We start from the raw sequence: 13,669 nt of genomic DNA on the forward strand, positions 1-13,669 counted from the left end.
AGCTGCTTCTATAGATTATTTTCATTGTATGAAGCCCAGTGCAACTTGTATGTAAGCAAAACTACTTTACTGGAGTTCTTTTCAATTAGATGCCATCTTTCTGCTTAATTTTAAGTCTACGTTAGTTTTAAAGGCAAAAATGTGACTCCACATGCATACTTATGTTATGTTCTGTGCAAGTCAAGTGCACAAAAACACAATCACAAGGGATGTCAATGTTAAAAGCTGACTTCTTTTTAAATGTTTGATAATGGGTGCAAAATAAGCTATTATACCATTTTGCAAGGCTTCTCAGGTTGATGTTTAACCATGTTATGTAGGAATCTGCAACATCTTTTATAAACACACTGTTTAATAACCTTTATTGCTTACTGTTTAAATTATGATGATGATGCACAGAAGTACAAAATTGTGCATTGACATACAGTTGTACACATTCCATTTCACATATACCAAAACATTACATTACATTTTCCTTACTTATTGGTTAAAAAAAAATTAAAAGGAAATGCTGGTTTTTAGTGAGTAATTTCTTTAAACAGAAAACGGCAAATAATAAATAAAACTTTAGCTGATGTTCTGTAATCACCGACTGTAATGAAAACATAACACACCACAAACATCTATCAGATAAATTGTTAATCTGACAATAAACGGATGGGTCAGTTTTCCAAAAACAAATGAGATTTTGCAGGTCTGAAGAAAAAGGTGAATCCCTTTGATGATAAAATACCTAAACCCAAAGACCACAAAACAGGCACAGAAAAATATATCTAAGAAAAACGATACAATCCATTACACAAGTAAATATTTGTGACAAAAAAAAAGTAACACAAAGTGACAAAATGTAAAGCCCATAAATACCCAGAGCTGGGCATTCAAAACAGAATACAACAGTTAATGGCTGACCCTATTAAAAGATTAATAAATGCAGATATTGTGAGGGCTTTAAAAGTGTTCTTTGTTTCTGTGCGCTGTGGTTGCAGCTGATTAATTTACTAAATTCAAGTAACAATTATGAAATGCAAAAACTTCCTTCGTTTGTATTTTGGAAAACCGCTTTGGAAACTGCAACCAGCAAAAATCCAGACTTTTTTAAATAAATTTGACTACAAGCAAATATTTTCTAATTTTCGGAGTCCTTATTTTAAAATACAAATCAATGTTAAATAATTCATAAGCACTTGAATCAGTAATCAATGTCTTTGCAAACTGAATTAAAGATAGGTCAATCCTACAACAGCAATTAAAGAAACAAATTAATTGAACAGAGAATAAAATAATACTCTAAGGCAGATAACATACTAACATTGAAATGTTTACAGATGAAGCCTCAGTTGCATGTCTGAAGTGCTAGAACATCACTCATCGACCCCGTTCAGACCTTGCGTTAAAATGGGCCCCGGGAGATCTGATCACAAGGTCTGAACACATTCCAGGACAGATCCAGTTCAGATTACTCAGGATTGTGGTCGTCTGAACATGAAAGCATCCTGGGATGAATTCAGGAACCAGCATATAAACTACCATTGCGCCTCATTAGACTTTGATGGCAAATGATCTCAATAAAGCTTTTTGTCATCCAATTTGTTCTGTGTCGGCCGCCGATCTTTCCATGAATTGCATACATCAGGATTTACCTATTGTATAGATGTTTTGTCAAATAAAGTTTTGGAGGAAAAAAAGCTTGTGAAAGATCATCTTTGTCTTGTTATTTTGAGTTACACCTAGTCATTTCCAGTCGCTGCCTTTGTGTTTACACATGAAAATGGCATGTGTGTTTACTTGGATACAGAGCAGGAAGTTCAGATATGATCACTCAGGATTCACTTGGGTACACGTTTTACTTTCCAGTGTGAACACGCATTCCGAGCGTTTGCCACTTGTGACTGGGTTTCTCAGGATGCATTTTAATGCGAGGTGCAAGGGGTCATCAATGTCAGACTTCATATTTGATATTACTCTTAGACAGGCTCAGTGTAACTGTAGATTTCAGCCTTTAAACAAAAGTCAAGTTTCCTACATAAGGCAATAAAAGGAAATCAATTTTCCTACAGAAGCTGTTTGGTTTGATATTATTGGGAACATATCTGTAATCAAGTATGAAAAATCAACAACAAAGGTGGCTTTGGTGCTGGATTATCCTGAGTGGTCACAACTCCTCTTCAGAAGTTTTGTGTGTTTTTACGTCTCTCCCAGTCAAATAGATTTAGCGACATTTCTGCATGTCCTGTTCGACCACAATTTTGAATTACTGTATTAATAAAAAGGTGATAAACTACTTATTTTCAGAGAAAGAAAGCTTTGATATGCAGATGTTATAGAAGATGGAAGACACCTCATTGTGCTCTCATTATTCCCTTCTCGTGTGTTTCTTCACCCTTTACTCTTGTGTCATGATTTTTTTTTTTTTTAATGTGGCCTTTCATTGTTAACTTCTTAAACTGTGCCTGTTGAGAGGGAGAGAGAAGAATATTAATGTTTTAATGCAACCGATGTTAAATAAATTCTTGTATTAGAGAAAAGGTGCAGGTTTCAGAAATCTTTGTGCGCTTTGCAGCCTTACTTACAGTCCTCTCTATCTGTAAGCACTAGTGCCTGGAGGATATCTGAAAGGGAGACAATTCCTTTAACAACATCCTGCTCGTCCACCACCACCAGTCTGTGCACCTGGAAGACATAGTGGAACAACATCTATGTTACATTCACCTTTACGAGAAACAAACCAAAAAAAAAAGCATGATTAAAAAAAGGACAACAAAAAGGAAAACACACACAGCAGCAGCTCTGGGATAATGGTTGCTTAACAGTATAGTACAGAAGCTGACAAATGCAAAGTACATTTGCATTTCAAAATACACTTAATTTCAAAAACAAAATTACATTTAGGAAACAAATTTCATATTTTGTTAAACACATTTGAAACACAGTTGTACGAGTGCCCAAACACTTGTTTCGGCACTTGTAAGAGCTCGGATCATCTTACACTATATACAGTTAGTGCCCCTCATTGAAATACTGAATACAGTAATGCAGGATCTGGTCCTTCTGTAGGCCCTGTGGCCCATAAAAGCTCCACAGGACGGTCCGCACAAAGAACAAAAATGTGTAAACTGGCTGAAGTTGACACTGCAAAAGGGGCAAAACCTTGTTCTCTTATCAAAAACTTCATGAAACACGTTCCGTGCAGTTCTTGTCCTTAAAAATAAATAAATAAATAAATAAATAAATAAATAAATAAATTAAAAAAAATAAATAAAAAAGGAATCGCAGTTGACTTTCCGAGTGTGGCTGAACCACAAATCATTTGTTTGTACTACAAGTCCTCGTTACTGTCACTTCTGGTACTTAAGATATTCCGTTTTTATTCTGTTAAAGGTATTGTGACATGAAAAACAAATTTTTCTTGATTTTTTGTGTTTTGTTGGGTGTCTTGACATCAATTACACCCAAAAAACAACGAACTTTTAACATTCAGTGTATTGTGTGCTTTCTGGGATTTTCCGCATAACTGTGCAAAAACGGCGCACCTGGTTTGGTGGCGGATCGTTACGTAACGATCCGCTAAATCACCGCCCCCTCCACCCAGCTCCCTGCCTCCTCTCCTCTCCAGCGCACCATAAAGGCCGATTTATGGTTCTGCGTTACACCGACGCAGAGCCTACGGCGTAGGGTTACGCGGCGACGCGCACCGTACGCTGAACCCTACGGCGTAGGCTCTGCGTCGATTTAACGCGGAACCATAAATCAGGCTTAACACGGAGCAGTTTAAAAACTTTAGAGCCTCTTTTGTTCTAATCACCGGAGGAAAACTGCTAAGAAGACCCGCGGCCACTGACTGGACTTAAGATAAGGGGACACTTTATTTACATGCCTTTATTTTTGTGATTGTTTGCTGTGGACTGTCTGCTTCGCCCTGCTGCTTTTCCGTGCATGCTTCGCCTGTCGCTCCCGGCTTAACTCTCCGACGCCGCTGTGAGCGTATTGCTCGCGGGGAGCTGCGGTCCCGGTCGGACTTCATCCCCGGGCTGTAGTCGCCCTGTGTGTCGGTGTTTGTGGTTTGGTGTGCGCGCGTGTGTGTGGAGACGCCGGCAGAAGTGTGTAGCGGTTGGTTGGAGGAGGTTTGGAGGAGGAGCGGGGCAATGATTGACAGGAAAGGGGGAAAAGGACCCGTTTTTCACGGCGCAAAAAAACAGTCATAAAAAGGACAGAATGGAGTACTAGAGTGAAGTTTTTCTTGTTACACTCTTTTAGACACATTTAAGGGATTTTGGCCAACACTTTTAATAATGTTAAAAGCATGTTAAAAATGATGTCACAATACCTTTAAGAGCCGCCTTTGTTTAATTAACATACTGTTAATTTAAAAGTAAGTTGGACAGACTTCATTCTCCTGCAAAAGGGATTCGGTGTTGTGAAAACACACAGAAGTGTACACATGTATAAAATAATATAGCACCATCCTAATTTCACACTGATTCAAAACTGAGAAAATTATACAACAATGCTCCATCTTTCAGGATGGGTTTGACAAGGAAATTACAGAGAGAGAAGATAAAGCTTATTGGGATCTCCCACAACGAGGAAATTAATCATCCACAAGACACCTGATCACACAAATAGTCTTTTTACACCTCTAATACTGTGATGAGATATGGATTTTTTGTTTTGTTTTTTAATAAGGCTAGACACAGCGGCTCAATAACAAGAGTTATTTAGATATTATTACATTGTGCAGACTACATGATAATGGCAATTTTTTGTTTGAAAAAATGATGTGTTATTGACAGGGCTGCAGAAATCAACAATACACAGCGCAAATCAGACTGAGCTGCCAGTCACTGTCAAGACTAGTAAAATCGATCAGTTTTAGGTTAACTTTTGCAACCCTGAGCAGCAGAGAGCTCAAATCTATGGACTTGATGCTCATTTTATAATTACAAGGGGAAAAATAAAAAGGTGTTTTTTGTTTTTTTTAAGTCCCTTCTGAAATGGGAATGGTAATATCTGCTTCTCACCTCAGCCTCTACCAGTCTGTTGATAATGGCCTCCAAGGACTCATGCCTGTTGCAGGTCAGTACTCCCTCAAAGTACTGAGAGCGGTGCTGCAAGGCTTTGGTCACCGTGATATCCAGGTTGTTGTATGTCTTCTCTGCTGCCAGATTCTGTCCAATAACAAACAATTGACATATGATATTTCCATATGTGATTACTTTGATCAATCCTTTACAAAAATGTTTCTAAAAATGGCAGACCCCAGCACGACTCCAGGTTCTCATGCCATGAAAATGAGATGTGGGAGGGGAAAAGAAAAAAAAAACAGCATGTGGTGACTGCTTTTACTTACAATAACATCAAATTTTGAGTAAATGTCCACCACTCGACCTGTAAGACAGACAAACCCCTTAAAACCTGAAATCTCAAAAGGTTTGTAGTTAATAATGTAATAGCTTTAACCAAATTACATACCTTTATCATCCACAACAGGAAGCGCAGACACTCGCTGCTCAACAAAAATGCCCAGCGCCGTGTACAGAGGTGTGTCTGCGCGGACCATGGCTATGTTTTGGAATGTCCCGATATTGAGTTCCTCTAAAGTCTTACTCAAAAACGAGGGTTTCGGCATCTCTGATATCTTAAAACAAGAAAATATAAATGCTCCATGAACACCATGAAAGAATTAATGTATTTTTTTAAATAGTTTTAAAATATTTGCTTCATCCAATAAGTCTACAGTATAACTACAATGATAAGAAAAAGAACAACAATAATAATACATTAACACAGTGGTTCCCAAACTGGGGGGCGCACCCCCTAGGGGGGTCGCGGCAAGGTTGGAAGGTAGATTAATTTTAAAAAGAAATCTTAGATTATTTTTTTTTTAAAGATTTTATTTCTTTAAGATTTTGCCTTCAATACATATGTGCAGTGAAAGAGAGACAGGAAATAGGGGGAAGAGAGAAGGGGAATGACATGAAGTAATGGTCTGGCTCGGCGGGAATCTAACCGGGGACCTGCTGCTTCAGGTCCCACAACTACCCGGTGCTACTGGAAGGAAGATGCATGTGGTAATCTCTCACCTGCAACCCCGGTTTGAGAGGATCTGTAACATGAAGCAAGCCCACCCCACTCACTGAAAAGGTGTGGGGATTAAAGCTGACATTTTTGCAGAGCAATTGTTGAAATTTTGGTCATTTGTTTAGCTGTTGATGCTGTTTTTTTTTCCTCAGGGAGCTGGTTATTTTTGGAAAAAAAATATGTTGAATGTAATGCATACTGTATACTGTAAAAAAAAAAGAAATGTGTTGCACACATGAAGCAAGCCCACTCATCACTGAAAAGATGTGGGGATTAAAGGTGTCATTTTTGTAGAGCAAATGTTCAGATTTTGGCTCCTGTTTGTGTTGTTGTTTCAATCTCTGTGAGCTGGTCAGGTTGAAAATCTATTTTTACAGAGATGGACAGTTTTTTCGCACATATGTTCAATATATGAAATAAATTGCAGTCGCATTTGAATGCAAAAGATGTGTGTCTGTGTTGGGGTCGGAGGGGGGGGGGCTCAAAAATTCTGTTACGTACAAAAGGGGGGCCTGGCAAAAAAAGTTTGGGAACCACTGCATTAACGTAACAGTAGGATGAAAAACCTCTGGGCACTTACAAAGAGCTTCAGGAACTTGAGAATCCTCTTGTGTGTGAGAATATATAGTGTGTTCCCTGTTAGGGGGTCAATCACAGGCAATCTGTGGATCTTGTTCTTCAGCAGAGATGACACCGCATCGTACAAACTGTGACACAAGATGAGAAATTAGTTAAGGGAGAAGTGAATTAATGAAGATATTAGACACTGTTTGTAGTGACAAAGTAGTTAAATATGAACCAACAAAGAGAAAGTTACTTATTCTTCTCTCAGAGTTTGTGTTTTTCAATGAAGTATAACAAATTCACATATAAGAGCTGTCCATTCTTACAACACAGTAAGTGTGAATCTAAAGAAATATAGGTAAAAAAAAAGTAATAAAAAAGATATTTAAAGAAACTCCAGTCAACAGAAGCACAGAAGGAAATAGTACAAACAAGTACACATTCCTGCTTTAAGATGCGTTGAGAAATAAACCAACAGCATTAAGAAAAGCGTCGACACAAAAAAGCAGTTGCATGTTGAGCACGACTGCTACTCACCTTGCATTGGGAGATATGCAAACCAAGGGCTTGAAAGAGTCTTGAAGATATACTTCTGTTTTTAACAAGAACAGGACAAAAAAAATGTTTATAAAAATGAATGGAAGAATAAATGTATACATCCACGTTTTCATTAAATATTCTCACCTCGCCATGTTTCAATTTTGTGTTCCTCCAACTCGTATATCTGAACCTGAAATATCACAACAGCACTTGAATACAATAGTTTTCCCCCTTATTTTCAGCATTGATATTTATTTTGACATTGAGTGAGGAACTAAAAATAATCTTACATGTAACAACAGGGACTTGCGGACAAAGTTATAATTCATATACGAAATATACTTGAAGAAAATGACCACCTTACCAAAGGAGACTTGTAATAGCGATGAAGAATGTTAATGAAGTCTGTGATGGTTAGCATACCTGTGGCCAAGGAACAGACGGATAAAATGAGCCCATCATTTAGGTAATGTTTACTCAAAAAGAAAAGAGAAGCCAAAAAGGCAAACAGAAATCAACCTTACCAACAAAGCACTGCGTTTTACTGTCCCACAGTGGTGCTGCTCTTACCCCATTAGAAACAAGAGCAAAGAAAGCCTTCTTCACCTGGAAGATTATTTACACAAAGGATTCAGGCTAAAGAATACATAATATAAACCTAACATATAATTATTCCCCCCTCCCCTTTTACCTGAAGTGAGGTGTCAAAAACAACTAATTTGGAGCTAGTAGGTACAAGGTCATAACAACGGTGAGACTTCATAAACCGGGTGTACACATTGTGTTCTGGGTCTGAAGAAACAGGAGGTATATTATTGAAAACAGTCTTTTATCACTGTTTCTAACTATGATCTCAACAGATTTATACAAGTCCTTTACCTTCAATGACTGGGTCTTTCTTGCCCTCAAGTTCATCAATAGGTACAGGAATCTGAAAAAAGGAGAATGACTAAGGTTCAGAACAAGTCACATGTGAAAGCACGAGGGACATGGCTACATGACTGGTTTAGGCAGTAACTAATTACATCATTACTCATTAATACAATATTTACCAATTTCATATAAGTTACTGTTTCATGAAACCTTTAAACATTAATACATTTACATTTGACTTGATCAAGTAACATTTTTAATTTGTTTCACTGTACATTACAATGCATTTCTTTTTCTAAATGTCTCATGGATAAGTGTTTTTCTTTATTATTTACATTGAAAATGTAAGAAAACAAGTCCTAAGTAACAAGCGATATTTTGAGCTAGAGTTACTTTTGATTTACAACAACGAAGTATTCCAGATTAACTTTCAAAGAAGTCAAAAAGAGAAACTGATCCAAAAGAAGAAAATAAATGACCATCCATAAGTTAAAGAATATACACTGAACAGCAAGAGTGGTGTTCTCTATTAGCCATTTTGAGTAAAAAAATGTTAATCAAAAAATGTATTTTATGTGCTTTGCAGATAAATAATATCTGCAGAGCTTAGGCATCAGTTAATACATACATTGTTCTTTTCTTTTTCATTTAATGAACATTATTATCATCATCATCATCATCATCATCATCATCATCATTATTTTTTCAATGTCAATTTGATTGATATCAAATAATTGAGAACTGAGAACTGCTGCTCTGGAAGTATCTACTATTTTCATCCTATACTGTTTGTGTTTGCATCCCTGATTTCTTGTGTTTTAGCTGGATCATCATAGTAATACAATATTTGCTTTTGAAGGTTCCTCTCTATCCTGGGCTTCATCATCAATATTGACACATTGATGATGATGGTTTCTGCTTGAAGAACAGCGATATGTGGTGACCTACAGGTTCAGCCAGGACCAGCTGGAGCTCCCCTTCAACTCCATCATCTGGTATGGTTCATAAATTATATTTAGAAAAAAGAAGAGGAATGTCCGCACTAAGAATGGGCGATATTTTACCGTTCACGATAAACCGTCAAAAAAATTCCTCACAATAAGAATTTGTCATCTCGCCGTAAAAACAATAAATTCCCGTTGATGATGTTTTTGTGTAAAGCTGATTTATGGTTCTGTGTTAAATCCACACACAACGTACAGGAAGGAAGGAAGGAAGGAAGGAAGGAAGGAAGGAAGGAAGGAAGGAAGGAAGGAAGGAAGGAAGGAAGGAAGGAAGGACAGGGGAGAAGAAAGGGAGAAAACAAGGAAAGGAGGAAAGAAGGGAGAAAACAAGGAAAGGAGGAAAGAAGGGAGAAAACAAGGAAAGGAGGAAAGAAGGGAGAAAGGAGGAAGGGAAGAAGGAAGGAGAGAGCAGGAGGAAAGAAGGAAGGAAGGGAAAAAAGAAGGAAGGAAGGAAGGAAGGAAAGGGGAGAAGAAAGGGAGAAAACAAGGAAAGGAGGAAGGAAGGGAGAAAAGAGGAAGGGAAGAAGGAAGAAGAGAGCAGGAGGAAAGAAGGAAGGAAGGGAAAAAGAAGGAAGGAAGGAAGGAAGGAAGGAAGGAAGGAAGGAAGGAAAGGGGAGAAGAAAGGGAGAAAACAAGGAAAAGAGGAAGGAAGGGAGAAAAGAGGAAGGGAAGAAGGAAGAAGAGAGCAGGAGGAAAGAAGGAAGGAAGGGAAAAAGAAGGAAGGAAGGAAGGAAGGAAGGAAGGAAGGAAGGAAGGAAGGAAAGGGGAGAAGAAAGGGAGAAAACAAGGAAAGGAGGAAGGAAGGGAGAAAAGAGGAAGGGAAGAAGGAAGAAGAGAGCAGGAGGAAAGAAGGAAGGAAGGGAAAAAGAAGGAAGGAAGGAAGGAAGGAAGGAAGGAAGGAAAGGGGAGAAGAAAGGGAGAAAACAAGGAAAAGAGGAAGGAAGGGAGAAAAGAGGAAGGGAAGAAGGAAGAAGAGAGCAGGAGGAAAGAAGGAAGGAAGGGAAAAAAGAAGGAAGGAAGGAAGGAAGGAAGAAGAGAGCAGGAGGAAAGAAGGAAGGAAGGGAAAAAAGAAGGAAGGAAGGAAGGAAGGAAGAAGAGAGCAGGAGGAAAGAAGGAAGGAAGGGAAAAAAGAAGGAAGGAAGGAAGGAAGGAAGGAAGGAAGGAAGGGGAGAAGAAAGGGAGAAAACAAGGAAAGGAGGAAGGAAGGGAGAAAAGAAGGAAGGAAGGAAATTAGCCTGAAAGAAAGAAAGAAAGAAAGAAAGAAAGAAAGAAAGAAAGAAAGAAAGAAAGAAAGAAAGAAAGAAGTGGAGTAATTTTTATCGTTATCGGAATAAATGCCAGAAATTATCGCGATACATTTTTTAGTCCATACCGCCCATCCCTAGTCCGCACACTGTTTACTAGCTCCAAAAAACGTACTGTTTATTATAGAAAACGTGTTCATCATAAAATGTATTTTATGTGCTCTGCAGATAAATAATATCTGCAGAGCTTAGGCATCAGTTAATACATACATTTTTCTTTTTCATTTATTGAACATTATTATTATTATTATTATTATTATTATCATTATTTTTGCAATTTCAATTTGATTGATATCAAATAATTTGCAACGAGTGAGTTACAATATTGTATTTTAAATTGAACGCTGTAAATAAATCCCAGATTTAGCTCGATAATTGATCTTTATGTTTATGACTATATAATTGTTTCAGCTAATGTGAACACTACGTGCAGAGAAACACGAGGAAACCAGCATGGCAGAAACCTGAAGCTTCACTGTTTATGACTCTTACAGGTTGAAGCGGATGTAAGTCCACTGAACCTTAAAACCTTCATCCCAGTCAAACTGGTTAAAGCAAAAACATGTAAGTAGCGGCTGTAACAATGAATGCGGTGTTCAGAACCTGCATTAGATCGAGTCTGGTAGTCAAAGGTGAAGTTTGATCGGGACGATGATCGCAGGTTAGCTCGTTAGCTGCTGTCACAATGTGTCGACATTAACCAGGAGACTGAGTTACTTTCTATTAGAGTAATTTATCTCAACAGTGACCGGTTCACTGTCAGTGATCACTGTCGTCTGTTCCAGGGAGTCAAAGGCGAGTGAGTGTTTTAACCTCACTGAGAAGTCTCTAACTAGCTACTCACGTTAGCATGCTTCTGAAAGTCAACTTTGTTGTTTCAACTAATAGGTGAGGCCGCGTTGTAAAATGACTGTCAAAATCGTAAAAGTTAAAGCAAACCACAGAACTTACACACTCCATATTCCATCGCCTGATTCTCCTTCTTGTGACCGGATAAATGGGAGGATGTTGCAGAACTACGTAGGTTTTTCTTCCGCTACAGCCAAGAAACCAGCGCAGGGGTTACCGTAATACCTCTAGTGTTATACTGTAGCGCAGTGGTTACCGTAATACCTCTAGTGTTATACTGTAGCGCAGTGGTTACCGTAATACCTCTAGTGTTATACTGTAGCGCAGTGGTTACCGTAATACCTCTAATGTTATATTATAGCGCAGTGGTTACCGTAATACCTCTAGTGTTATACTGTAGCGCAGTGGTTACCGTAATACCTCTAATGTTATATTATAGCGCAGTGGTTACCGTAATACCTCTAGTGTTATACTGTAGCGCAGTGGATAGAATAGAATAGAATAGAATAGAATAGAATAGAATAGAATAGAATAGAATAGAATAGAAAGCCTTTATTATCAATGTACATGTACAGTGGAATTAGACCGCAGCTCGGTCAAAGTGCACACATGCAAAGACTATGTAAGCAAGGAAGCATAAATGTATATATATGTACACACACTATAAACAAGAGTGAATGGGAGGATAAAAAATGTACATGGATGGGTGGGGGGATATTGCACTTAAATGAATGGAAGAATAATATTGCCCTTGAAGGGATGGAAGTATTGCACATAGATAGTAGAATAATAATAATAATAATAATTACCGTAATACCTGTAATGTTATACTGTAGCGCAGGGGTTACCGTAATACCTCTAATGTTTTACTATAGCGCAGTGGTACTGGTTACCCTGCGCTACAAAGTATAACACTAGAGGTATTACGGTAATGTTGTACTGCAGCGCAGTGGTGACCGTAATACCTGTAATGTTATACTGTAGTGCAGTGTCTTCAACCCTGGTTCTCAGGACCCCCTGTCAGAATCAGAATCAGGTTTATTTGGCCAAGTCAGGTCAAATGACTGCCCTTATTAATATATATACAATTTTAAAAAAGTGAAAGGTGCAGCAGTATGAGGTAGACATGGTCATTGGAAGGTGCATTGTTACAGCAGATGATGATGATGATGATGATTATTATTATTATTATTATTATTATTATTATTATTATTATTATTATTATTGCACAGTGATTGATTACTCTGAGACTCTATGAGTGATGAGAGTTCATCAGAGCAACAGCTTGGGGGAAGAAACTGTCTCTGAGTCTGGAGGTTTTGGTGTACAAGTTTGGAGTTCAAACAGACTGTGTCCCGGGTGTGAGGGGTCTGCAGAGTTGTTACCTGCCCGTTTCCTGGTCCTGGACCAGTACAAGTCCTGGATAGATGTGAGGTTAGTCCCAATTATCCTCTCCGCAGACCTGATTGTCTGTTGCAGTCTGTGCCTGTTTAGTTTGGTGGCCGATCCAAACCAAACAGTGATGGATGCTTAATGTGGGTACCATGATATTGAATTTTAGTTTCTTAGGTGTTACTGCACTACAAGTCAGGAGTGACTGTCACCTTTCTGCATTGTGCAGAGTTGTGGATCCAGATACAAATTTTGCACATATGCATACATGCATAAAAAACCTATATTAGTTGATCTCATTGTAATATGTACAAAAATGTCCAAAACAAAATGACAAAAATAAATATGGAAATCATTAGAAGATTGATAAAACAACAAGAGTTAGTATACCCAATACTTTTGCAAATGTCTGTATGGGTCCCAGAGAATTTATCTGTACATTTTAAAGAGGTTTTGGAAGTTGTATTTGCTTTCCATGGGATATAAGAAAGCTAAATAATAGTGACACTTTGAATTGCCTTAATTCTTCATGAGGTAAATTCAATAGGGTGCTGGAAACATTCTTCAAATATCTTGATTAATATTGATGTGATAGTATCACATAGCTATGATGAGGTCCTTCTGTGTAGCAAGAGATGGTCTTCTTAAATATCTGCACATCGTATAATTACCTCACTAACATGTTCAAAAACAGCTTGAGGAGATTTGAGCTTAGTGACAGGGTGTGATTTTGTCCACAAGAAAAGGGATGGGCACGGTAAATTGGTCAAAGGGGCATTGTCGGCCATAACCCCCAAAAAATAACCTCATAAATTACATGATCTTCAGCCTGCCTGAACTGATACAACTTGATACAAGACAGGGTGGATCTAAGTTTCTCTTGTAGTTCAGACCAAATTCTGACCCTGTCATCCGAATGGTAAGGCTCAACTGATCATGAATTGTTTTTTGTTTTTCTTTTTCAATTTTCAATTATTAAATATGAATGAGCTTGCACAAATTCACCTTAGTTTCCTGTTTGTTGGCAAGAATGGCACTTTGTGTTGTCTTACTCTACTTCAGCTC

The 13,669-nt window shown here is 38.0% G+C and overlaps 1 protein-coding gene across 1 annotated transcript; it reads right to left on the minus strand.

Moving 5' to 3' along the window:
* Positions 1-345: 345 nt before the first annotated feature.
* LOC133448754 (5'-AMP-activated protein kinase subunit gamma-1-like) lies at positions 346-11,425 on the minus strand. Its single transcript, XM_061727598.1, has 13 exons — positions 11,315-11,425; positions 8,062-8,113; positions 7,874-7,974; positions 7,707-7,788; positions 7,547-7,605; positions 7,327-7,372; positions 7,180-7,234; positions 6,659-6,785; positions 5,470-5,635; positions 5,348-5,385; positions 5,019-5,165; positions 2,571-2,670; positions 346-2,450 (listed from the first exon to the last, which is right to left on the minus strand). The coding sequence occupies exons 1-13, from the start codon at positions 11,321-11,323 to the stop codon at positions 2,440-2,442; spliced, it is 993 nt and encodes a 330-aa protein (XP_061583582.1). The 5' UTR covers positions 11,324-11,425; the 3' UTR covers positions 346-2,439.
* Between the last annotated feature and the right edge of the window lie 2,244 nt (positions 11,426-13,669).

The sequence above is a fragment of the Cololabis saira genome, chromosome 8 (assembly GCF_033807715.1).
Source record: "Cololabis saira isolate AMF1-May2022 chromosome 8, fColSai1.1, whole genome shotgun sequence".
In the NCBI taxonomy this organism is placed as follows: domain Eukaryota; kingdom Metazoa; phylum Chordata; class Actinopteri; order Beloniformes; family Belonidae; genus Cololabis; species Cololabis saira.